This window comes from Schistocerca cancellata, chromosome 2, assembly GCF_023864275.1.
Source record: "Schistocerca cancellata isolate TAMUIC-IGC-003103 chromosome 2, iqSchCanc2.1, whole genome shotgun sequence".
NCBI classification, from domain to species: domain Eukaryota; kingdom Metazoa; phylum Arthropoda; class Insecta; order Orthoptera; family Acrididae; genus Schistocerca; species Schistocerca cancellata.
In genome coordinates, this window is record NC_064627.1 from 632104542 (window position 1) to 632130718 (window position 26177).

The 26177-nt window shown below is 41.5% G+C and overlaps 1 protein-coding gene across 1 annotated transcript in view; it reads left to right on the forward strand.

Annotated features, from left to right (window-relative positions):
* LOC126162295 (alpha-amylase 2-like) overlaps positions 1 to 25138 on the forward strand; it is a 45376-nt gene extending 20238 nt beyond the window's left edge. The window contains exons 4-11 of the mRNA XM_049918714.1: positions 1399 to 1514; positions 8212 to 8339; positions 8419 to 8541; positions 8804 to 8925; positions 13859 to 14075; positions 18564 to 18682; positions 18763 to 18918; positions 25041 to 25138. Of these exons, the coding sequence (XP_049774671.1) occupies positions 1399 to 1514; positions 8212 to 8339; positions 8419 to 8541; positions 8804 to 8925; positions 13859 to 14075; positions 18564 to 18682; positions 18763 to 18918; positions 25041 to 25055 (996 nt within the window). The 3' untranslated portion in view covers positions 25056 to 25138. The remainder of the gene's footprint in view (positions 1 to 1398; positions 1515 to 8211; positions 8340 to 8418; positions 8542 to 8803; positions 8926 to 13858; positions 14076 to 18563; positions 18683 to 18762; positions 18919 to 25040) is intronic.
* The last annotated feature ends 1039 nt before the right edge of the window (positions 25139 to 26177 follow it).

Below are 26177 nucleotides of genomic sequence, written 5' to 3' on the forward strand. Positions count from 1 at the left end.
CCATTTTCAACAATATATCATGAACGATGTGCTCCGAAATAGTTCTGCGTACACCAGTATTGTGCTCTGTCAGCAGACATGCCACAGATCATAATTTGTTCTGCTTTATGAAGCAGACTAACCTCCGATCCCCACGTTCTGTAAAGAGTCGTGGACGTCCAACCTTCTAGCGCCTATTGGTAATTTCACAGTTCTTCTGCCACTTTCCGTAGATGCTCACGACAGCAGTACTTGAACATTCGACCAGCGTCTACGTTTTCGAGATACTGCGTAATAATAATGTAACCTTTGTCATAGTCGCTAATCTTAATGGATTTCCCCATTGTTGCCCATGTCTTCGCTAGGGTGTCTATTCCATTTACATACTTCTGTTACGACGTCAAGTGCCCGGAACACCACCAATCGGCATCCAAAATCACGGTAAGCAGTAATCAGAATGTTTTGCCTCATCAGTGTACATGACCTTAGTAAAAGTGAATATGTAAAAATTGACTTGGAATCGTCTATCTGGTGCCAACTCATTTGCCACGTGGAGTAGTCGCGTGGTCTAGGGCGCCTTGCCGCGGTTCGCGCGGCTCCCCTCGTCGGAGGTTCGAGTCCTGCCTCGGGCATGGGTGTGTCTTTTGTCCTTAGCGTAAGTTAGTAGAACTTAGATTACGTAGTGTGTAAGCTTAGGGACCGATGACCTCAGCAGTTTGGTCCCACAAGACCTTACCACAAATTTCAAATTGCTTCTATGATACTCTCTGAAGTTTCGCATCACGAAGAGCAGTGTTGCAACACTTACTTTCCGTGTCCAGGCAAGAACATGTAAGCCCTCTTCGGTACTGCAGTGAAAACATTGTAGATTAGAGTAATTTTACTGGTATAACTGTTTCGTAATACTACGATGACGAGAAACCACTGACAGGTTCTGACAGTACGAAGTGATTTAGTACACCTTTCTCTTTGTTCACACTTGTCTTTACTTTATAGTTGGAGGAATCTTCGAAAGTCTGTCATTTTTCCATATCTTTATTGAAAATATAATTTCATTTGATTCCAGAATGCAGTTACAAAAGAAATACTAAGCAGAAGTTACATGAACAAAAAAAATGGTTCAAATGGCTCTGAGCACTATGGGACTTAACATCTATGGTCATCAGTCCCCTAGAACTTAGAACTACTTAAACCTAACTAACCTAAGGACAGCACACAACACCCAGCCAGTTACATGAACAGATACGTTTCGTTGAACCTACACCTTTCTAACGACAGATAGAACCAGTAGTCTACCCGAGTTTTTAAGCTACACTTCTTTGATTTCCATTTTACACCACTTCGATGTCCAATTTCGGACGACAGAAACCAATAATTGAAATATAAATATGAACTGTTGTTGTTATGTCTTACTTTCAGGTTCGCAACTGTGAACTGACTGGACTTCAGGATCTGAACGATGGATCAGATTACGTGCGTGGCAAGATCACGGAATACATGAACAAGCTCATCGGTATCGGCGTTGCTGGGTTCAGGTACTGTTCCAATCAGTTATAATGAAAATTGTTTGTGTTAGTAGGACAAATTTCAACCTTGTGTCAAGAAATATATTTAAGTTACTCAGGTCATTCATAAATGTATACACTTGAAAATATCCTACAATGAACTGGAATATATTGGTGTAGGCAATCTGTAATTACTTTCTGTATGAGGTACTGCTTGAGAACAATGTTTGTACCAGCTGAATGTCTAACGAATACGTAACCATCATAGCTGAGTCCTAAATGAACAAACCACAATGATACTTTTCTAATTCAATGAGATTAAACTTCGGGGTGGTCCTCCACTACTTTAGCAGTCTCTAGCTCTGGAAGACGCGGAAAATGCTGGCTTAACCACTATATGTGACCTATGCGAAACCCAGACATAGTCAGTAGGATTCAACACACCAGATAAACGATGTAACGGAACGATGCTCTTAGCTTGTGGAATCTTTTTCTCAGTGTTAAGTTCATACGGACGACCTTTCCCATCCTTATAAGGAAAGGAATTGCCAATGTTTTTAGCACGCACCAGAGCGAAAGCCGGCCGGAGTGTCCGAGCGGTTCTAGGCGCTACAGTCTGGAACCGCGCGACCGCTACAGGCGCTGGTTCGAATCCTGCCTCGGGCATGGATGTGTGTGTTGTCCTTAGGTTAGTTAGGTTTAAGTAGTTCTAAGTTCTAGGGGACTGATGACCTTAGCAGTTAAGTCCCATAGTGCTCAGAACCATTTGAACCATTTTGAACCAGAGTGAAAGTTTCAAGAATCCCGCATGTATAGCTATGCCCTTTGAAGATAAATTTCAAATTACGTCTGTCAGTTCTGATAAACGTTCACTAAATGTCCACGACACTGCAAATAATTTTTTTCATTCATCGGTGTTTCGTGTAATTTTACACCAGAGAGTATCAAAAACGATATGTAACACATATTTAATGCTGCTTCCCAAGCACTCAAAATGCTAACTCATCAGAGGACAATATATGGCTCCAAGTCAGTATGGTCTCACTATATTAATGTGAAACAGAACATGTTCTTAAGTGAGTCTCGACGTAACTTTCACGAATAAAAATATTCCCCATCTACTTGCTATGGCAAAGCTTATGAGGCAGAGAGATAATATTCCACATCTACTTGCTACTGGCGCAGAGTTTGAGGAAGGTGAAGCAGTCATCTTATTTGTAACGTCCGTGACTGAATATCATCAACGCATGATGTGCGTCACACTATGGTAGATCACCTTCCTGAGCCACTGATTTACCTTTACTCGACTCGACGTGAATACTAGCACAGAGCGCACTCCTGGAGCCCAACATTTGAGAAATGCTCCAGCTGTGAGCTATGTGTATAGTCAGAGTGTCTTTGTGAGTCTGACTAAGAATTCTTCTTCTTGTAATACACTTGAACATCTGTGTTACAAGTTAGCAGAAACTTATAGAGAATTTACAGTTTGTACGTTCTTAATAAACGGTACATTGTATTTATAGATAAGGCTCTTTATTGATCGGTACACCAGCAAGAGAAATAGCAACTATTACGTAATATTCGATTAGCTTCCCTCTGATTATTTCATATAAGCTCCTCCTACAATCCCACACACTCCGATCCTCGGGCCGTAGCGGGTAGCCGGGTACTACATGCCGTTGAGCGCGGTCTTTACGGCGTTGGTCGTTCACGACGCCAATTGAGGGGTTTTTAGTGGCCTATGAACTAAGAGCACTACAAGTTTATCGTGAAAAATGTGTCAAACTTCGTCCGATAATACTAAACTGTCACGCACAACCTTTGATGACACGGCGGCCTGATTCACATACTTAAGCTCGAAGGCCGCCTAGCGACGTGACGCGACAGTAGCGCTCCTAGCGCATTAACTCAGAACTATAGCGTCCGTGATGTTTTTGATGATGGGATAACTTGTCGATATAAGTGGCTCCACGTTTCCCAACAAGCCACGCCTACAAATTATGCCTCAGATCAAGCGTTTTTTCGGCAGTGCATTCATTTTACGTTCACCCCATCTTCAGATGCTTATATTTAATTACGCGTCGTGGACATTTACTCATCACCTTTTACAATTGCTGTCTTAAGATCTTCAATTTCAAACTTCCGCAATGCTTTTAGGAAAGAAACAACATTCAGGGAATGTAAGTAAATGTAAACAACTGAAGATGGGATACCAGTTGCCCTGAAATGTCACTATGGAAAAATTGATGCCTGTAAAAGCTACTGGTGGCAGATAATTCCCTATAAATTACCTTCACTGCCACAGTTGCAGTGTTCTAATGCGTCCACAACGGAAAAGAATTATTTACTAATGTTAATATGAGAAAGAAAAGGGAAATAGAATACGGGAATGAGATTGGCAATGCAAGTCGACAAGCGAAACTGAGTAATTATCGAATTTTAGCCACAGGCAGGACATTCGCTTGTTGTTTATATCCAGTGGGGACGAAATGGCATTGTACGCGGCACTTTTCACATGCAAGTGTCATCAACTGCAAACCCGAGGCGAGCCGAGCATCGCCGGAAATAGCCGAAAATGCGCCTTTGGCCGAGTACAATGCGAGAGTCACAATGCTTCACCGGCGTATTTCTCCCCCGGGTCGGATGGTAACCAGTCGCAGGCCAAATGCGGCATACGGGCCGCTGGTTGGCCAGTCGGGTACTAAATTATCAGGGGAGATCTAAAACTTTCCGTCTGAGGGTGTTGCTCCAGCGTATACATTGATGAGCCAAAACTTAATGACCGCTGCCCACCGCCAGGTTGAATGCCTCCTGGTGGCCTTGGGAACATGTGACCCAGTAAGTAATGAATGTAGGTAGAACAGAGATGAATGGACAGTGATTATAGCGAAGATACGAGCCGCAAATTCGGAAATAGACTGATGTAAGCGGTTTCACAAAGGGCACTTCTTTGTTGCGCTGCGGCTCGAAACGAGAATCTCTGAAACCGCGAAGCTGATCACCTGTTGAGCACTACCGCTGTGAGCACCTATGAAAAGTGGTGAAGGATGTTGAAGTAAGCGTAACGAGTAGGCCGTATGATATTCGATGACCATGTCTCATCACAAAACGTCGAGATCGGAGGATTCCCCACTGTGTAATCCAGGATAGGCCCCGATCTGTGGCAGATCTGACAACAGAGTGCAGTTGTGATGCAGGCACACGGAGCTCCACATCAAACGAAGCCTACGGTTTCCTGTATTAACCCTACGACATCATCAGTTATGATTGCAGTGGGCTCAGCATCACTGAGTTTTCACCGTAGATCAATCTGAAACGTGTCGCATGTCGAATGAGTCGCATTTCTGGTTACATCTGGTCGACGGTTGGGTCCTTACACGCCATGTCCGAACGAATGGCTGCAAAGAACATGCACCGCTCGCAGATGCAGGTCGCTGAGAGGAGAGTTGTGCTGTGGGGCACTATGAGCTGGTCTTCCATGGTATCTGCGGTGGTATTCGAAGCTATCATGCCAGCAGTGAACGTGAACATTATTGCGGACCACCTGCATCGCTTTTTCCTTGAAGTCACCCACTATGTCGATGACATCTTATAGCAGGATAACTGTCCGTGCTACCAGGTCAGAATCGTGCTACTGTGGTTTGAGGGGCATTATAGTGAAGTGACATTGATGTCTCGCCCAGAAAATGTGCGTGGTCCGTATCCACAAACAGGGCGCCAGCTGCGTGCCCGTATAGCACCATCGCGTAATATATGGGAATTACGTGACCCCTCCGTAGACATCAGGTTCCACAAACTTCTGGAATCCTGTCAAAGACCTGTATAATCCATGCCAAGCAGACTTTCTATTGCACTGTGCTTCAGAAATGGAGCAACACGCTTTGACAAAGGTGGTCAAGAAGTTTTGGCTCATCGGTGTATTCAACGCAGCGCGACTCCGATGCAGGTAAGCACCGACGTGAAGGCAAGGGATTAAAGTAGAATTTCGGTATTTCCCACGCGAGTGCATGGGGAAACGTTTTTACCAAATGTGTCCAAATAGAAAAAACGTGCTGATATTATTTTCTTGCCTACTAAAGGATGTAACAGCGGTTGACGTGCATCAGAGAATGAAGAACGCGTCTGGGGCACTATGTCCGTCGAAAACCACCGTTGCATAGAGTTGCGCTATAAGGGCTGCCCTTGCTTCATGATAATGCTCGTCCCCATATCGGAAATGTAGTAAGGCAGAGGTTGCACCGACTTAAGTGGAAGGAATCGAGCACCTGCCCTAAGATCCGGAACTCTTACCACTCGATTATCAGGCCTTCGGTTTCTTAAAAAAGGTCTGGAAAACTCGACGATTCATGTTGGGTGAGGACGTGCAGTGGCAGTTATGTACTTCTTCATGTAGTGGGACACGGTGTTTTACCGAACGGATGATTCTTCGTTGGGATGATTTCCTCAGTCCTCAGGGCTGTTTTGCATGATTAACATACTGAGTCTGGATTGTACAGCCTTCGAACGGATACATAACGATCGCTCGCAAGTCAGTACATTATGAAAATTATTGGGAAGTATCAAGAAAAGTAAATTAAAACTGATTTTACAATAGTCACTTTTACACCACTAATTTTGCCAAGAGTCCTCCGAAAACTATGAAACTAACTAAGAGATTGCGCGGGAGTGCATTATCTAACAGAGTGAAGAGGCGAACAGTAGAACATAAAGAGGTATACATACATGTATGTACTGATCATTCGTATAAAGCGAATGCAGTCTCATTTAAAAAATATATAGCTGCTGTGGGACCATATTACATGAAATCTCATATAACCTTAATAACCCATTTAATGAGTTCTGTCTCGTATCTTGAATAATGCATTGGTCCTCTACGTATGTAATTGTATTACTTCCTCAGGTCGATAAACAGCCCTAAGCACACCTTAGGAACCATGTTTAGAAGCAGTTTAGAAGCAAACGGACGTGAGACACGGCGGTCTGTATCATGTAGGACAGGAGTGGACGGCATACGTGACTGGCCAGCTACGTAAACAACCGGCCTGGCCCCTGTTAAACTGCGTCGGAGAGAGCCGCTTCTGCGACGGGGAGGTATGCCGGTACAGGATCGTGTCTGTTTGGCGGATTAACTTTGAGCGATCGGTTTGCTGGCCAACATAGGTGTGGTTTTCGGGCGGTTTTCCATATCCACTAGATAAACATGTGGCACGTGCCCTTGTTCCGCCTCAGATACAGGCTACGCCTGCACATAAGCTTTACCCTGTGCTCAGTCAGACAGGGTACACCGCTTTCGTCCAGGAGGATGAATAAGAGACTGATAGCCTTCAGCGTTTGGTCTCCTTAAACACTTACTCAGTATCAGCGGCCGTCGATATCTGTATAAGTGGGAGACGCCGGCATGTCATCAGAAGCTGGGAAGAGGCACTAGCATTTCGTAAACGTCGCGCTCACACTGCGGGTTTCGCGGCAAGAAAGCCACAAATATTTTTTTTTGCATTGACACAGTGAAAACCTTCATAGACACAATAGGTGTTCGCGAGATGCATGTAGAACAAAATAACGAAAACATTGAACATACGCGAAGTAATGTACCTTTTGATCTTTTGCTACGAAGGCGTGGTGAAAAGTAATAGTTCCGAATTTCGTATGTAAAAACTTCTGAAGCTTTCTAAATAAAACAAACCTTATTACATTCTACATCGTTTTCATCATAACTTCATATTCTAAACCTTCTGCCTTAAAAGGCTCCAAACCGCAGTGTGTCGGCGTGTAACGTAACTGACTCGGTGCGTGAGACTGTGCTATAATCGACTTTCTGCTTCGAAAAGTTCGTTCACATAAGGGGCATCCTTTCCATCAGTGTAACAATACCAGACCACACACGAGCTCTGCGACAGCTGCAACAAGCCTACGCTTTGTTCCACTGGCATTGGTCATTATGTGCACAGTACCGACTTGGCACTATCTGATTTTCATCTTTTCCCAAAACTTAAAGAGCACCTTCGAGGACTTCACTTTGATATTGATGAAGCGGTGCAAGCAGAGATGCCGTTATGGCTCCGTCAATAAAGTCAGACATGTTACAGTGACGGTATCAACAAATTAGTCTGTCGTTGGGAGTAATATGTTCGGGTGACTCTGTTGAGAAACAAATATGTTGACATGAAAAATTAAGATGTAATATATTAATAATACTTGTTTTATGTTAAAATATTTAAACGTTTCTACATAAAAAATTCGGAGGCACTAATTTAGAGCATGCCCTCGTGCTCTTGTTAGATCATTAATTGCACATTGTAGTCGTTGAGAAATAAAGTTCCATGATATTTAAAAATAGGATGGTGATCTGAATACTGGAAACAGGTAACAAAATACGTCCCATTAACTACAGCAAATGCTTCAGACCTTACAGGGAACACCTGCAGTTGATAAGTCATTCGACCTAATGAACGCCACACTTGACCGCTACTGCGTGTAGTGGTTTCATCTGCCGTGGATAGTGAGTGGTTGATGGATTGAGTGCCACAACAGGGCAGATAATTCTGCGAAACTGCCTGCCGTAATCAGTGATGGCCTCAGCGTAGTTCCTTGACTCAATCAGAAATTCATTGGTCCACTGCTTGTAGATTAATTTGCGATTCCTGCTAATGGTACCTTTCCGTGCAAGTAGCCAGAAATTAAATATACACCTTTACAGTTTGATGTACGATGACTTCTTATCTTTCAGGATCGATGCTGCAAAGCACATGTGGCCCAACAATCTTGCCAAGATCTATGGGGCACTGAACAATCTCAATAGCAACGTCTTCGGCAGCGGGAAGAGGCCCTTTATTTATCAGGAAGTGATCGACCCTGGTAAGCAAAACCGAATCACTTACTGATGTGATCATTATGTAGTGGATTTACATTGGTTAAATTCTATATTTTGGAGCAGGTACTGAAGCTGTAAAGAAAACGGAATACATCGGGATGGGAAGAGTCTGCGAATTTACGTATGGTTCCCAGCTGGCACCATGCTTCCGGAGGAAGAACCTCATGAAGTGGCTGGTCAACTTCGGTAACAAATAATGATATAAAGTTTAATTTTGCAGCTTTGATTTCAGTTCTGTCGTTGATAGCTTCACATGGAAGCCTTATTACAGAGTCATTATGAGTTCTCCGAAAACGGCTGTTTCACTCAGCGGTCTATAGTATAGAGGAAAGTGTGTACTCCCATTTCTACTTTTTTTTATTATTTCACTTTCTTTCAACCAAAGTAGACTCTCAAGTAATTAATAGTTATTGCATGGTTTGAAATCGGACTATCTATCGTTTCTCAGGTGAGGAGTGGGGCATGGTTAACGGAAACAACGCTCTGGTCTTTATTGACAACCATGACAACCAGCGGGGTCACGGTGGTGGTGGTGACGTCCTCACCTTCCAGGAACCAAGGCTTTACAAGGTAAGTACCGGTGTTAACCACACCATTCAGTCTAGTCTGCCTTCTGTCGTTCTGTCAGTTACTTAAAACAGTCTTTAAAAAACTAAAAGAATCATAGAGCTTTTCGCCCCTACTTTAAAAAATAACGGTATAAGACTTTAAATTTTCTGCATGGATATCATAGAAAACTGGAACTTCCTTAGAAGTTGGACATTCTGGACGACTAAATCGCTTATTTAAGCCATCCAGCAATTGTTTCGTCTGCCTTGTTTACGCAGCACTGAACGAGCACTGAATTTTCTAGATTTCTATGTGGAAGGCAAAAGTTTTGAAATAAGCAGTCGTAGGAACGTTCTTTCATTCTAGTAAGTGTACTGCTGAATCGTAAAACGTGGAGGAAGAATAACTGAATAAGGAATTATTCTGATGATTGTGTTACTCGCAGCTACCACAAATCGATAAGATGTTGGAAGGGGAAGAACATGTTATATATAGTAATTAAAAATTGAGAATGGAAAAGTAAATTAAGCGATAGCCGTTAACAGTGTTGAGCAGTTACCGTAAAACTCCACCACCGAAGGTGCACGACCACGTTTACGTCCGAACATTTGCCTTATAAAGTTAATGCACGTTGTGGTTGGTCCACAGAGAAATCCGAACAAAACACATTCAACTTTGATTGTAATGGCACAAGAGAATGATAACTGACACATGGAACACGATAACCAATTACTTTCTCCTGTTACATCAAGTCAATAAAGGTGTGAGCCAATGTCATCTTCTAGGTGGTGTACAAAACATGTAGCACAGGCCATACACGAAACTGGATTAGCAGTTTTTTTAGTGGAAGACATTCAATTAATCTCCCAAAAAGGTCTGCTGCCATAAAAAAACAGTCTACTGCCAAAACACCACGGAAGTTGTGAACTACGTCATTATTATTTAGAACTCTTTGTAACCCCTCATGACTGATGATTTATCCAGTTTACCCGACATCATTCAAGAGGCCCCTTGTTTATGCTACGCTGTCAACACATCTGAATGATCGGTCTACGTGAAGTCCTTTTACATTGTATTCTTTCCTGGAAAACTTGGAATTCGCCCCCATAACAAATTATGTCCCTCCTGTGACGAGCAAACTGGTGGTTAGTATTCATACCTCTCGTCTTCGATCGAATAACAACACTAGTTCCTAAATGTCACTCATCTGAAATACTATGTCTCCTCTACTTACAATAGGCTGCAGATAGTAGATGCAATCTCCTTCTAGGATTCCAAAAGGTTGTCTCCTCCGTTCTCACATAGTAAATGACCACAACAGGAAGGTACGTTGTATCCTCTCAAACGTCTACATCTACATATACGTGATTACTCTGCTATTCACAATTAAGTGCCTGGCAGACGGTTCAATGGACCTCCTTCAAGTTGTCTCTCTACCGTTCCACTCTCAAATGGCACGCGGGAAAAACGAACACTTTAATTTTTTCTGTGCAAGCCCTGATTTCTCTTATTTTATGATGATGATCATTTCTCCCAGTTTAGGTGAGTACCAAAAGAATGTTTTCGCAATAGGAGGAGAAAACCAGTGATTAAAATTTCATGAAAAGATCCCGTGGCAACGAAAACACCTTTGTTTTAATGATTGCCACTCCAATTCACGTATCATGTCTGTGGCACTATCTCGTCTATTTCGCAATAATACAGAACGAGCTGCCCTTCTTTGAACTTTTTCGATGTCATCCATCAGTCCAATCTCATGCGGATAATAGTGCGGACAAACGTGATGTAAGCAGTCTCTTTAGTAGACCTGTTGCACCTTCTAAGGATTCTGCCAATGAATCGCAGTCTTTGGTTTGCTCTACCCACTACATTATCTCTGTGATCGTTCCAATTTAGGTTATTTGTAACTGTAATCCCTAAATATTTACTTCAACTTACAGCTTTCAGATTTTGTGACCTATCATCTAATCGAAATTTAGCGGTTTTAGTACTCACGTGAGTAACTTCACAATTTTCTTTATTCAGGGTCAATTGCCACTTTCCGCACCATACAGAAATCTTATCTAATTAATTTTTCAATTCGTTTTGGTCATCTGATGACTTTACAAGACGATAAATAGCATCATCTGCAAGCAATCTAAGAAGGCTTCTCAGATTTTCTCCTATGTCGTTAATATAGATCAGGAACAATAGAGGACCTGTAACACTTCCTTGGGGAACGCGGACAATTACTTCTGTTTCACTCGATTACCTTCCGTCTGTTACCCCAAACTGTGGCCTTTCTGACAGGAAACCACGAATCCAGTCTCACAAATGAGGCGATAGTCCATAGGCACGGAGTTTGTTTAGAAGGCGCTTGTGAGGAACGGCATCTAAAGCCTTCTGGAAATCTAAAAATGTTAAATCAAATTGACATCCCCTGTCGATAGCACTCAATACTTCGTGAGTATGAAGAGCTAGTTGTGTTTCGCAAGAACGATATTTTCTGAATCCGTGTTGACTGTGTGTCAATAAATCGTTTTCTTCGAGATGATTCATGATGTTTGAACACAGTATATGTTCCAAAATCCTATTGCAAGTCGACGTTAGTGATGTGGGCCTGTAATTCAGTGGATTACTCCTATTTCCCTTTTCGGGTATTGGTGTGACTTGGATGAGAAACAGAATTTATTCCATCAATAATAATCAGATCTAGATTATTATTAAAGATCGGGGCTGCACCAGAAATTTTCCAGTCTTTAGGCGCAGATCTTTCTGCGAGGGAGCGGTTGTGTATAATTGTTAAATATGGAGCTATTTTATCAGCATACTTTAAAAGGAACCTGACTGGTATACAATCTGGACCGGAGGCCTTGCCTTTATAAATGATTTAAGCTGCTTTGCTACGCCGAGGGTATGTACTTCTATGTTTCTCATCTTGGCTGTGGTTCTTGACTGGAATTCAAGAATATTTACTTCGTCTTCTTTGGTGAAGCAGTTTCGGAAAACCGTGTTTAATAACTCTGCTTTAGTAGTAGTATCATCAGTGACTTCACCGTTGATATCGCGCATTGAACATATTGATTGCGCCTTGCCACTGGTGTGTTTTACGTATGACGAGAATCTCTTTAGGTTTTTAGCAAGATTCCGAGACAGTTGCTTTTTGGAAATTAGTAAAAAAAAAAGCATCTAGCATTGAAGTACGCACTGTATTTCGAACTTCTGGAACAGTTTGCCAATCTTCGGGATTTTCGTTCTTTTAAATTTGGCATGCTTTTTTCGTTACTTCTGCAACAGAACTCTGACCCGTTTTGTGTACCATGGGGTACCAGTACCACCACCTATTAATTTTGTCATGTATATCTGTCAATTGCCGTCGATAACATCTCTTTGAAATCGTTCGACATCTTTTCTACGTGTACATGATCAGACAGGAAGATGTGAAGACTGTCTCTTAAAATGGCGCTAAGAGCATTTTTATCAGCTTCTTAAAATAGATGTACTTTGGGTGTCTTTTTTATGTTGTGGGTGTCATGGTATTCAGCCTAGCACGAACTGCCTTGTGATTCCTAATCCCTGTATTCCTCATGATACTCACTATTTCTCCAGGATTGTTTGTTGCTAAGAGGTCAAGTATGCTTTTGCAACCATTTACAATTCAAGTGGGCTCATGGACTAGTTGTTCAAAATAATTTTCTGAAAAAGCATTCAGTACAATTTCGGATGACGTTGTATGCATGCCGCCGGCTTTAAACGTATAATTTTTCCAGCATACCAAGTTGCGATTGAAGTCACACCAGCTATAATTGTGTGAGTGGGTTACCTATTTGAAATGAGACTCAAGTTTTCTTTGAACTGTTCAGCAACTATATCTTCTGTCGGGGGATCGGTAAAACGATCCAATTAATAGTTTCGTCCGATTATCAAGTGGTAACTTCTACCTTTACTATTTCGCAGGACCTATCTACTTCAATTTCACTACAAGGTAAACTACTTCTGACAGCAATAAATACTCCACTACCAACTGTATTTAATCTGTCCTTTCTGAACACTGTTAGGTCGTTTGAAAAAAAATTCAGCTGAACTTATTTCCGGCTTTAACCAGCTTTCCGTACCTGTAACTGTTTGAGCTATTGGGGCTTGGAGCTCAGGTTCTTCCCCCACAGCTACGACAAGTTACAACTACACTACCGATCGTTTCTACAACTACCTTACTGTGTTTTATCTGCCCCCTTTGAGACGGACGCCCTTTCTGTGGTTTCCTGAGACCCTCTAACCTAAAAAACCGCTCAGTCCCTTCCACACAGCCCCCGCTATCAAGCATGTAGATGATTTGAGAGACGCATGCAGCATCTGTGTAGAAGAAATTGCCATGAGTGAAAGATGAGAATCTTTTTATACTGCTGACACTGTTCTTAGGAAACCTTATTTGGAAAATTTTGATTACCTCTACTTGAAACAGGCTAGGCAACCGTTCTGCTTCCTCCATCATAATCTCGCTTTGGGATTGTGAGAATAACGTAACAGACACTGGGGAACTTACAGTGGCATACTCCATACGTCAGAGAGCAGAGAGTGGCTAATTTTCATTCACTTTACGTCACATGCTGCAGAGTGACTTGCGAAGTATGTGTGTACCTGTCGATGTAAATGCTGATATTTACGTACATTGTAGGCGTTAACCAAAGCAACACATTTGTTCCTCTTCGAAAAGAGAAGCATATGTGCTGGCAGCGTCATGACGAGCGTAAACACCTACAACAATCTATACGAATTGTTTAAAACAATGTTCACTCTAGTAACTGTACTGATGCATTGGCGTTTAAGTTACCGCATAATTGTTATTATCATTTTATGAAACTTGTGTACTGACAATGTAGGAGACGTTAGAGAGACAATTTTCGTTTACTTTCTGCACTTGCCAAAACAGAACCTGCTACAATGTATCGTTTTATTGCCTTGTCCGCCGTTACAGATGGCGACCGCCTTCATGCTGGCGTGGCCTTACGGCTTCCCCCGAGTGATGTCCAGCTACGAATTCAATATCGACAAGGACGGACCTCCACAGGACTCCAACAACAACATCATTTCTCCCACTATCAACTCAGACGAGTCTTGTGCCAGGCCGTGGGTGTGCGAGCACCGCTGGAGACAAATCTACAACATGGTTGGCTTCAGGAACAATGCAGGACGTAAGTAAGATTTTCGTTAGTGTAGAAGCAACGTACTAGTAATAACAATTACGTATGTTTTGCCAACAACACGTTTTTGCTTCTGCCTGCATTTACTTCCATAGATGGTTGTATGTGAACCCGGTCAGAGACGAACATGTCCAAGTCAGTACGTCCCTATATCTCTGGATACCACAGATCCCTCAGCAAGATGTAATTTTTGAGGAAATGTGTAGATATTTATACGAGAATTGCAACCTTTATGAATTTGTGGAACTGATGCCTCTATCATGATTAGCGTTGTAACGAACATAGAACCACAGTTTGTCTTCCTGAATAATTTAGAAGCCGGAGTTCTAGCACCGACTTTCTTTGAACAAAAAATTCGTTTACTACATTGGTTCTTTACACTAACTTCTGCGAGGTTCTAAAATCGCAGCAACGTGCATTCTGTGTACGAGTTCCAAAAAAGTAGCTACTGATAAGTGTGAAATGTCGGCGAATCATCAGTTTTATAAGTAATAGTTGCAAAATACTAGCACGCATTGTAGGGGAATGGAGCGACCGGTAAAAGCGGGCTTGGAGAGACAATGCTGACACTATGACTTATCTTAGAAGATAGACTGATGGAAAGTTAATTTACTTAAATAACATTGTTACATATAGAGTAAGCTTTCGACAATGTTGGTTGCATTAACTCTTTGAAATTCTGAAGGTAAGAGGGATGAAATAAATGGAGTGATAAACTATCGGAAACTTGCACAGAGATGAGACAAAAGTTATAATTATTGACTGAAAAAAGAGAAGAGGTAGTTGAAAGGCAGTAAGATAGGTTTGTAGACTCGCCTTGAAGTTGCTGGATCTGTTCATTGAGCAAACAGTGAAGGAAACCAAGGAGCAATTTGGAACGTGAGTTAAAGTTCAGAGAGACGAAGTAGAATCTTTGCAAGTCAAAATCAAATCAAGAGGCACATGTGGATTGTGAAAGTCAGTATGCTAAAATTTTATAAAGCATCTCTGGACATTCTGATGTTTGTTGTTAAGATCAAGCACTTTCAGTGCAGCCTCAGTAGGCCAGGCTTGAAAATGAAATAGCTAATTCGAAACTAGTCGCAAAACATACGTACTGCAGTTGTTGACAGATTCGTTAATTAACGCTTCATGAAATATTGTTAATGATGCTGGTTCCCTGGCAACAAAACGTCCAAACGGAGAAAAGTATGAGTAACTGTCGATGGTGGAAGGAAAGATGATATAATGCAGACTGGGAAAAGCAACAAAAGAAATTCTGAAAATTTGTTGACGTAGAATATAGATTTAAATATAACGAGTTCTTTCTGGAGGTATTTGCCTCGCAAGTAACCTCATACGGTTGTGTAATATGGAAGATAAATAATACATGCAAGAGTAGAAATGAAGCGACTGGAACATGGCGTTACAGCTGAATGAAGAATGCTAAAAATTAGGTGGATGTATCAAGTATTTGATGGCGAAGTACTGAATCGAAAAGTGAAAAAAATAACTTTATGGCTAAACTAAATTAAAAGAGATGATCGTTGATAGGTCACACTCTGAAGTATCAAGCATTCGTGAGTTTGGAAATGAAGTTACGTGTAGGAGGTAAACATTGTAATCACAGACCAAGGCTTGAATAAAATAATCAGATTCATATGACAGTGGTAGACTGCAATAGCTATGTCGAACTGGAAAGGAATGAGCACAGGAAGGACTAGGGCGGTGAGAGGCAAAACCAGACTTCGGGCTAAAGACTACAATAAAAACCCCTGTGTACGGCTTTTTCATTTGTATCTGGAACTGGTAAAAGTGCTTAACGGGTATTCAAACAATGTCACGTGGACCAAAGCGACGTCAGAAATGGGAAACTGAGTTCTTTCTTTCAGGCGTGGTCAGACAATCCTTCATATCAAATTGTCATTTGTATGCGACTACTCAGTACGCCATTTCACTTAAAGAGCAGAGATAATTTGGCAAGTCCAGAGATTATTTGTTTTGGTGATGTTATAGAAGAAGTAATTGATGTCACAATGGAAAACATGGAACAACTACTATTAAAGTTACAGTTTGACAGAACATAGGAAACCTGAAATCAAACATGACAGATAATATCCCAAAGGAATTCCTCGCGTTAGTAATAGATGAGTTAACAAAACAATTATTCATATTAGTGTAGAAAATCTGAGACGGCTGACACGCTGTCGGACCCGCTTATGAACATCACCCTCACAATCCCGAAGAAAACAAGCTTAGATAAAGCTGAATGTGAGAACAATCGTCCAAACAGCTTAACTTTTCATGCATCCAAGCTAGTAACGAATATATTGCACAGATGATTGGAAAATAAAATTGAGGATTTGTTAGCAGACTATTAATTGGATTTTAGGGAAGCTAAAGACTTCAAAGATGAGGTTCTGACGTTTCGTCTCATAACGGAAAAATTACTTAAGAAAAATTAATACATTTTCATAATATTGCCGGGTTGCGGAAGCATTCGACAAATTAATAAGGGAGCTGGAAGTTTGAAATACTAAGAAAAATAGGTGATGATAATTATGGGTTTAATGGGGCTTAACATCTGTGACCGTCGGTACATTATTAATCCCCCTCCCTCCCCCCTCCCCCACCAACCCAGGACGGAATCTGTGTATCTCAACTGCCAGCGTCTAGAGTAAATCTGATGTGCAACTATGGAAACATTTGCCACATATTTCCATATAGTGTATCTGAGGCGGGACGTCAGTAGCACACCGGTATTTACCGAAGGGTACGTGGGGAACATTTAAAAATCACAATCAGGCTAGCTGGCTCACCACCCATCGTCGTTAATCCGCGAGACGGATTCGGTGCAGGTCATGTTCACCTCCCCTCGTTCCGGAAGAGGCACGTTACTGCGTCCGGCTATCTGGGTCCGGCTATCTGGGAGGGTCAGGAAAATAGGGATAAGCTGGACAGGAAGGCGAATAGGAGATATGTACAAGAACCAAGACGGAAGAATCGAAGGTTAAGAGAGAAGTTCTCGGATTAAAAAGGGCGTAAGACGTGGTTGTAGCCTTTTTCCTAAATTGTTCAGCTTACACGTAGAAGCAGTAATGACGATAATAAAATAAAAATTCGGAAGTGCGATTATGTTCCGAAATGAAAGGTTATCAGTGATAAGATTCGCTGATGGCATTTGCTATCCACAGTGAAAGCACACAAGCTCCGCGCGTGTGTGCTTGTGTGTGTGTGTGTGTGTGTGTGTGTGTGTGTGTGTGTGTCTTTGTGTGTGTGTGTGCAGGAGAACCTATAGTACTGTTTTTACAGTGAGAAAGAGCAGTAGAAAGGTAGAGGGTGAAGTAGAAGTAGAAGTTATACATACAAGGACAACTTCCTTAAAGTGCCTCTGCGGAATACCGGCAGCAAAATCTACGGTAAATTATTCAATATGAGACACTGTCGCAGTCGCTGAATATGAACACAATGACTTTGCATGGTGAACCAAATTCTACGGTTCATTTCACGGCGCCCATATAATTTTAACTACTGCAATAAAAATATATGTATTTGGTTGTAGAGTGAATTATTATGCATGTGAATTTTCTTTTAATCTATGGGCTAATTTTATATTTGTATTACGATGCGTAAGTCACAAAGTGGACCTGCCGCTGTGGCCGAGCGGTTCTAGGCGCTTCGGTTTGGAACCGCACGACCCCTACGGTCGCTGGTTCGAATCCTGCCTCGGGCATGGATGTGTGTGACGTCCTTAGATTAGTTAGGTTTAAGTAGTTCTAAGTTCTAGGGGACTGATGATCTCAGATGTTAAGTCCCATAGTGCTCAGAGCCGTTTGAACCATTTCACAAAGTGGATAATAAGAGATTACTTTCTCTCTACGGTTCATTAACGTCTTTCTGTCTGAGATTAAGAGGTAATACTTCACAGTATGCGAAAATCGTGTATCTGAGTGCCGAATATCATGAGTTCATTATTATGTTCAAATGGCTCTGAGCACTATGCGACTTAACTTCTGAGGTCATCAGTCGCCTAGAACTTAGATCTACTTAAACCTAACTAACCTAAGGAAATCACAAACATCCATGCCCCAGGCAGGATTCGAACCTGCGATCGTAGCGGTCCCTCCGGCCGGCCATTATTACGTAACAAGCAGCCTACATTCTTGCCCATCTTCGAAATCTTTGTAGATAACATTACCTTTCATATTGAATACGACCGCAGTAACTAACTGCTATAGTGTGCTGCACGTTTTCAGATGTTATCATGTAGTAATTTGATCTGGTTTGTCCTTCCAAGAGGTAACTTCACCTCTTCGTTTTTGAAGCCGTTAGGTTTTTGTTAACAATTGTTAAATATTTCATTGCACGTGCTGTGTAGCTTGTCTATACGCATCCTTGTCGCATGGTAAAGAGTATGATTGTTTACATTTTTTATATGCAAAGTAAGAAGAAGTACCAAGTTTATCCCATGAATATAAGATTTCCCAAAAATGTTCGCAGTGACTGCAATGGCGAACTGGTGGGACAACGGCGGATACCAGATAGCTTTCTCTCGAGGAAACACCGGGTTCATTGCCATTAACAACGAAGCTAACTCCGACCTGAAGCAGACTCTCAAGGTTGGTCTCCGGCATTACTCGCTTTTTTTCACATGCCAAAACCATGCCATAGACTGTAATACATACCTTTTTTCTGACAGACTGGTCTGCCAGGTGGTAAATACTGTGACGTCATATCTGGTAATGTGAACGGAAACAGCTGCACCGGCTCCACCATCACCGTCAATGGTGACGGTACGGCCTACATCGAGATCCTCACGTCGGCTGATGACGGAGTGGTTGCCATCCACACAGGAGTAAGTTCAACAATTCTTGCAAGCACATATGTTGTAAGCAAACAGAGACCTCAGTACTGCTTCTGGAAGATGTTATTTCTTTGACAAGAAGCATTTTGAAAACTAAACGTCAAACACATTTCTAGACCCAAATTCGTACGTCAACCAAGTATTTCGGAAACAGTAAGTAATTAAGGTAGTTTGCAAGAAGTGGGACTTAGTTTATAGTATACATATTCTCTGAGCTACGTTTCGATGAAACTATGAAGGACCTTATACGTGACGGAGTTTAGAAGTATTGGATGAGTTCTTTCTAAGACTTGCAGCAAGAACGAAATTGATTTGTTTCACAAATAATTTCATTGCAAGAAATTTTATAGCCCCTTTACTAGAGCTCTGTTTACTGTGTTTTACAGAAACAAAGCACATATGACCTTTTTATCCATTATCGTTCTGACTAGTTTAATGAGCCCGCAACGAATTCCTCTCCTACGCCAACCTTTTCATTTGAGAGTAGCATTCCAGTCTCTGTCTTCCCTTGCAGAGCTCCCTCTAGTATCTTGGACGTTATTCCCTAATGTCTTGCAACATTTTCTGTCATCCTGTCCCTCCTTCTTGTCAATGTTTTCCACAAGTCCACAAAGTTCCTCTCCTCACTAATTCCACGGAGAATTTCCTCGTTTCTTATCTGATCAGTCCGACCAATTTTAAATTTCTGCTTCGAATTAAGGCCGATATTTGATAGTAAAAGAATTTTTTAGCCAGGAATTCCGTATTTCCCTGTGATATTCTGGTTTTAATGTCCTCTTTGCTTTGTTCATGAAGTGTTATTTTGCTTCCGAGATAACTGAATCTCTTCACTTCGTCTCCTTCGAGGCCCCCAGTTCTGATGTTAGGTTTTCGCTGTTGTCATTGTTGACATTTCCCATGACTTTCGTCTTTCTTCGATTTACTCTCAGTCCATAGCGTGTTCTCATTAGATTGTCCATTCCTTTTAGCAGGTCCTGTACTTCTACTTTATTTTCAAAGAGGACAGCAGTGACATAATTGGATACCAGTGGATATCTTTTCACCATGAATTTTATGTGTACCCCTGAACCTTTCTTACTTTTCCGTCATCGCTTCTTTGAGATATACACTTAACATTCGAGGTAAATGACTGCATCCATTTCTTATACGCTCTCTGATGCGAGAATTTCGGTTTTGGTGTACCATTCTTACATTTTCCTCTTGGTTCTTGTTCGTATTGTGTATTACCCATTTGTCCGTTTAGCTTACATCTATTTTCCTCAGAATTCTGAACATCTAGCACCATTTTACAATGTCTAATTCTTTTTATTCGTCAACAAATCCTGTGTATGGGGGAATGTAATCCTTGCCTTCCGCATTATTTGATCGCAGTTGTTCCAAAGTTTTTGTCAAATACTCTCTGATACTGTAACACCCTTTTCATACTATAACACATTTTTCCACCATATATTCTCTCAATTATTCTTCTACCTCGTCATAGAGAGTTTCTCCCTGTCGAAGAGGTCTTCAGGGTACTCTTTCCACCTGTTCGCTCACTCTCTGCCTTTAACAGCGGAATTCGTATTGCACCCTTAATGTTGACGTCATTGCTTTTAATTTCATTGAATACTATTTTGACTTTTATGTATGCTGAATCTGGACTCCCGACAACGATTAATTTTTCGATTTCTTCTTATTTTTTCTTGCTGACACTTTGCCTGGGCTTCCCCGCACTTCTAATTTATTTCATTTCTAAGTGATTTGTAGTGCATTATTCTTGTATTTTCCCGAACTATATTTGCACTTTCTTCTTTCGTCGATCAACAGGTTTCTTCTGATAACCCAAGATTACAGCACAGTTACCTTCCCTGCAAATACACTGACGGAAAAATTTGTAACACCCAAAAATAATTAATGTAGTGTATCGAAATTTCGGAAATACCTGTTCCATGTAACGTATGTAAATAATAACATCGCAAGAACGTAGGTTAATATGCAAGATAAGCCACTGCAAGTGTTAAACGTTGGTACGTTAATAACCTGCCAGAATGTGAGTATGCAACTGTGCATGCATTGTGTTGTACTGGTGGTGGAGTTCCATGACTGTTGCACTTTTTAGATTAATACAGGGACAGTTACAGCTGGCTGTGGACGACGCTGTAGTTATCGTCCGATGATGTTCCCTATGAGCTCGATTGGAGACAGATCTGGTGATGGATGAGACCAAGGCAACATACACTACTGGCCATTAAAATTTCTACACCAAGACGAAATGCAGATGATAATCGGGCATTCATTGGACAAATATATTACACTAGAACTGACATTGGATTACATTTTCACGCAATTTGGATGCATAGATCCTGAGAAATCAGTACACAGAACAACCACGTCTGGCCGTAATAACGGCCTTGATTCGCCTGGGCATTGAGTCAAACAGAGCTTGGATGGCGGGTACAGGTACAGCTGCCCATGTAGGTTCAACACGATACCACAGTTCATCAAGAGTAGTTACTGCCGTATTGTGACGAGCCAGTTGCTCGGCCACCATTAACCAGACGTTTTCAATTGGTGAGAGATCTGGAGAATGTGCTGGCCAGGGCAGCATTCGAACATTTTCTGTATCCAGAAAGACCCGTGCAGGACCTGCAACATGCGGTCGTGCATTATCCTGCTGAAATGTAGATTTTCGCAGAAATCGAATGAAGGGTAGAGCCACGGATCGTAACACATCTTAAACGTAGCGTCCACTGTTCAAAGAGCCGTCAATGCGAACGAGAGGTGATCGAGACGTGTAACCAATGGCACCCCATACCATCACGCCGGGTGATACGCCAGTATGGCGATGACGAATACACGCTTCCAATGTGCGTTCACCGCGATGTCGCCAAACACGGATGCGACCATCATGATCCTGTAAACAGAACCTGGATTCGTCCGAAAAAATGACATTTTGCCATCCGTGCACCCAGGTTCGCCGCTGAGTACACCATTGCAGGCGCTCCGTCTGCGATGCGGCGTCAAGGGTAACCGCAGCCATGATCTCCGAGGTGATAGTCCATGCTGCTGAAAACGTCGTCGAATTGTTCGTGCAGATGGTTGTTGTCATGCAAACGTCCCCATCTGTTGACTCAGGGATCGAGACGTGGATGCACTATCCGTTACAGCCATGCGGATAAGATGCCTGTCATCGCGACTGCTAGTGATACGAGGCCGTTGGGATCCAGCACGGCGTACCGTATTACCTTCCTGAACCCACCGATTCTATATTGTGCTAACAGTCATTGGATCTCGACCAACGAGAGCAGCTATGTCACGATACGTTAAACCGCATCGCGATAGGCTACAATCCGATCTTTATCAAAGTCGGAAACGTGATGGTACGCATTTCTCCTCCTTACACGAGGCATCACAACAACGTTTCACCAGACAACGCCGGTCAACTGCTGTTTCAGTGTGAGAAATCGGTTGGAAACTTTCCTCACGTTAGCACGTTGTATGTGCAGTCACCGGTGCGAACCTTGTGTGAATGCTCTGAAAAGCTAATCGTTTGCATATGACAGCATCTTCTTCCTGTCGGTTAAATTTCGCGTCTGTAGCACGTCATCTTCGTGGTGTAGCAATTTTAATGGCCAATAGTGTACGACACTCTGTAGAGCGTGTTCGGTTACAGTAGTGATACATGGGCGGGACATATGCCGTTGGAAAACACCCCCTGGAATGCTCTCGTAAACGGCAGCACAATAAGTTGAGTCACAACATTGATGTACAGAGTCTGCGTGCTTGGGATGACACAAGAGTGTTTCTTCTGTCATACGGAATCGCACCCAAGAAAGGGCGTAGGTCCAGTGTGTCTAGCAAGCAGACAGTCTGGTTTCAGGCCCTCAACTGGCCTCCTTCTAACTAACACACGACCATCACTTGCACAGTGGTAGAACAAACTTTCAATATGAAACACAACAGGCCTCCACTCTGCCCTCGACCGTGTTTTGCGACCGTAGTTTCTTGTGACTGCCACTGCCAGCAATCAGGTACCGTGGCTACTTTCTGTCAAGCCTCTCTGCAATAACGCAGAAGGAACATGCAGCTTTTTGTAGCTCTATTACACGCCATCGTTCGATCTCTGTGAGATGTTGTCGCCTTAAAGCGTTGTCTACTAACACCGACTCACCACATCCAGTCTCAAGATAACTAACGCCCACGACCGCTACAGCGTGTATTTAAAGAGGAGCTGATTTCCATCCTCACAGTAGCCCTACTAGTGTCACTCTTATGAGACTGGTACGATATCTGAATAGAGATAATCTTTCAGATGTATAAATACGCCCACCCACTTTTATTTATGTCGCACAACTGATGTTGCTATTTCTTTCCGTCAATGTATATCTATCCGTATTCTATAACTTCTCTTTTTAGAGATGTCCATTCTTCGTCAACTGAATTGTCTGTCTGGCATTTATTATCGCAGTACCTTTAGCCTTGGAGAACCAAACGAACCTCATCAGCCGGCCGGAGTGGCCGAGGGTTCTAGGCGCTACAGTCTGGAACCGCGCGACCGCTAAGCTCGCAGGTTAGAATCCTGCGTCGGGCATGGATGTGTGTGTTGTCCATAGGTTAGTTAGGTTCAAGTATATCTAAGTTTTAGGGGACTGAAGACCTCAGAAGTTAAGTCGCATAGTGCTCAGAGCCAATTTTTTGAACCTCATCAGTCCTAAGTAGTTCAATATCCCAATTCATTCCAATTTGGTTCTTCCCGACAATTTTCATAAGCTTCACTCTTCATTGTTTCTAGATTGTGATCGAGTGTCTTTCTTTTCCCTAGAGTCCCTCTGTCTGATCTTGGAAGTTTGTTGTATCTCTGGACTTTTCCAAGCATACTTCCTTGTGGATTTCCAACAGCGTATTTGCTATTACTGGCTGATGCAGAAGTCTATTAGCGTTTCTCTTGTCTCATTCCTACTATGAAGCCGATTGCCTCCTGTCCTCTGTATCTTCCACCAATACAGAGCTGGAATTAGATTCTCATCTCCATTTAATTACTGCATTGTACGTTCTGTACCCTCATATACTTGGTTTAGACTTTATTTTTTAATAGAAGGGAAAACCATCCCAAGTCGCAAATTTTTACTTTGGTTTCATTCAATGACTAGTTTCGGGCCGAGATCCCACTGCAAATCATGATAACTAAGTCGAAAATGGCATTTCCGAAGATGTAAAAAATGTGCAGTGAACGTTTACAGTGCTTACAGACGACAATATCTTTTACTTGAGATTTGGGCATGGAATTGAACTGTTATAGTTGTCATTGGTTCGTTGTGGATTCTGATCAGAATTATTCCATGACTCAACTTTTCACAATATTGCTTTATCTTCCTGTTAACGATCACATTACGTCACTTTCGGCTGTTGATATTACTCTATATTCGTCTTACCAGATATTCTTGTTTTCCTTCCGTGTCACTTCATAGACCCTCATTTTATCTAGACCCATCCTTTGGATTTCCGTTTACATATTTTCTAATTTCCGTACCATATTCAGAATTTGGAAATTCCATGCGCATTCCATAACATAAGAGTGCTGTTGTAGCATTGTTTGCTGTTAGAATATATTTCTGATTAAACCTATGTTTGTTTCACCAACCTTCTTGATGAAAACCCCTTTCCGTATAGCCGTTGAAAAGTTTACAATAAATGCATCCCACATGTAGCTCATTCCTTATGACAATATAATACTGTATGGCCGACAAAGTAAAATCTTGAAACGGTAGTCGCTTTATGGAATTGCTTTACAACAAATAAGTAGGAGCAAATAGGAAATTAATTACAAGAGAGAGACACAGATTACTTAAATCTGTTTCGATTAAATGTAGTTTCTCCCATTAAAATAGTGCTCAACGGAGACAGAACAAAATATGTGCGATTTTTGGTTTTGAAGCTATATAGGTTGTTGTTCCCGTCGGATTTTTGTGTGCTGATACATGCTTCATCTTGTCCTTCCAGTATAGTATATACGTTTATTATATACTTAATGTTGCTAATACGTTACTTGTAATGCCACTTCCAAGGTTTCAAGTAAATGTAGAACTGTTTAATTATATCTATGACTTTTTAAAATACTATTTTTTTATTTTCAGGCCAAAATTGCTTAAGACATTCCTACATGATAATAACATCTACAGCGACATCGCTCAACATCATGGACTATTCGACCTTGTTCTTTAGATTACATCTTATTTCGTGAAGCATTGTAAGGAATTTAATATTGGCAATAAAATACTTTGGCATCCTCAATGTTCTATATGATTTAATACATGATGACATTTGTACAAAAGCTTACCAAACTGAAATTTCCAGTAAAATATATGCGATTCACACATTACATACTTCGTAAGTTAGAAATGAAACTCAATACGAAACCCTTAATTCACTTATAGAACTACCTGCACTAACCTTCTTCTTTATGTGATGTGTTTGCAATGAAAGACTTCACTGACTCAATTTCTCGCAAGAAGCAAACACAGTAGTTAGGACTTAGCGTATATATAGTTTAGAGCAAATTTCTAAAACACCAGAGAAGTTATACGCGATGTTTTGATTCTGGGACGTTTTATGTACAATGCTTTGAAACCGGAGCTCTTACATATCTGGTGCAGATAATATGAAACTTTCGTCGAATTTTTTAACTTGTAATTAACTGGGTGAGTACTACTAACTTACCCTTGAAATATATGGGAAACGTTAAGCACTTCCCATTTATTTATGCTGGGAATTTTTCAAAGTAAAGGGTAACTAGAAAGACTGGACGTTATTCAGTGCCAGCAGTTGTATATGACGAGTTGACTGTCCACAGCTACATTTTACGATCCAAGAAATAAGTATGAATCCTTGTTATCTATAGTTAATAGCAGAAACAGTTACTTTCACAAGAAAACTACATAAACCGACGCAGAATTTTTGTCGGCTAGTTTCAGTAACACTTTTCTCTTTCTGCAGATCTAGATTATACTTCGTATTAATGTAGACACTGGAACAATGACGTAGTTATTATTTGGCTTTCTTAGTGAAATGGTTCATTGCCATGTTTCCAGCTCGTTATTATCGTTCTCGTTTCCTTCGTTAACTTAGAACAGCGAAAGTACGTCTATATCTACGTCATTTTTATTTATTTCCAGTTACGTGTTTGGTATTCTATAACACTTTATCTTAGATTTTATCTTACAACACAGATGCAGTTAAGCCATTCAAAACATAAACTGTAAGAATAATTCGTC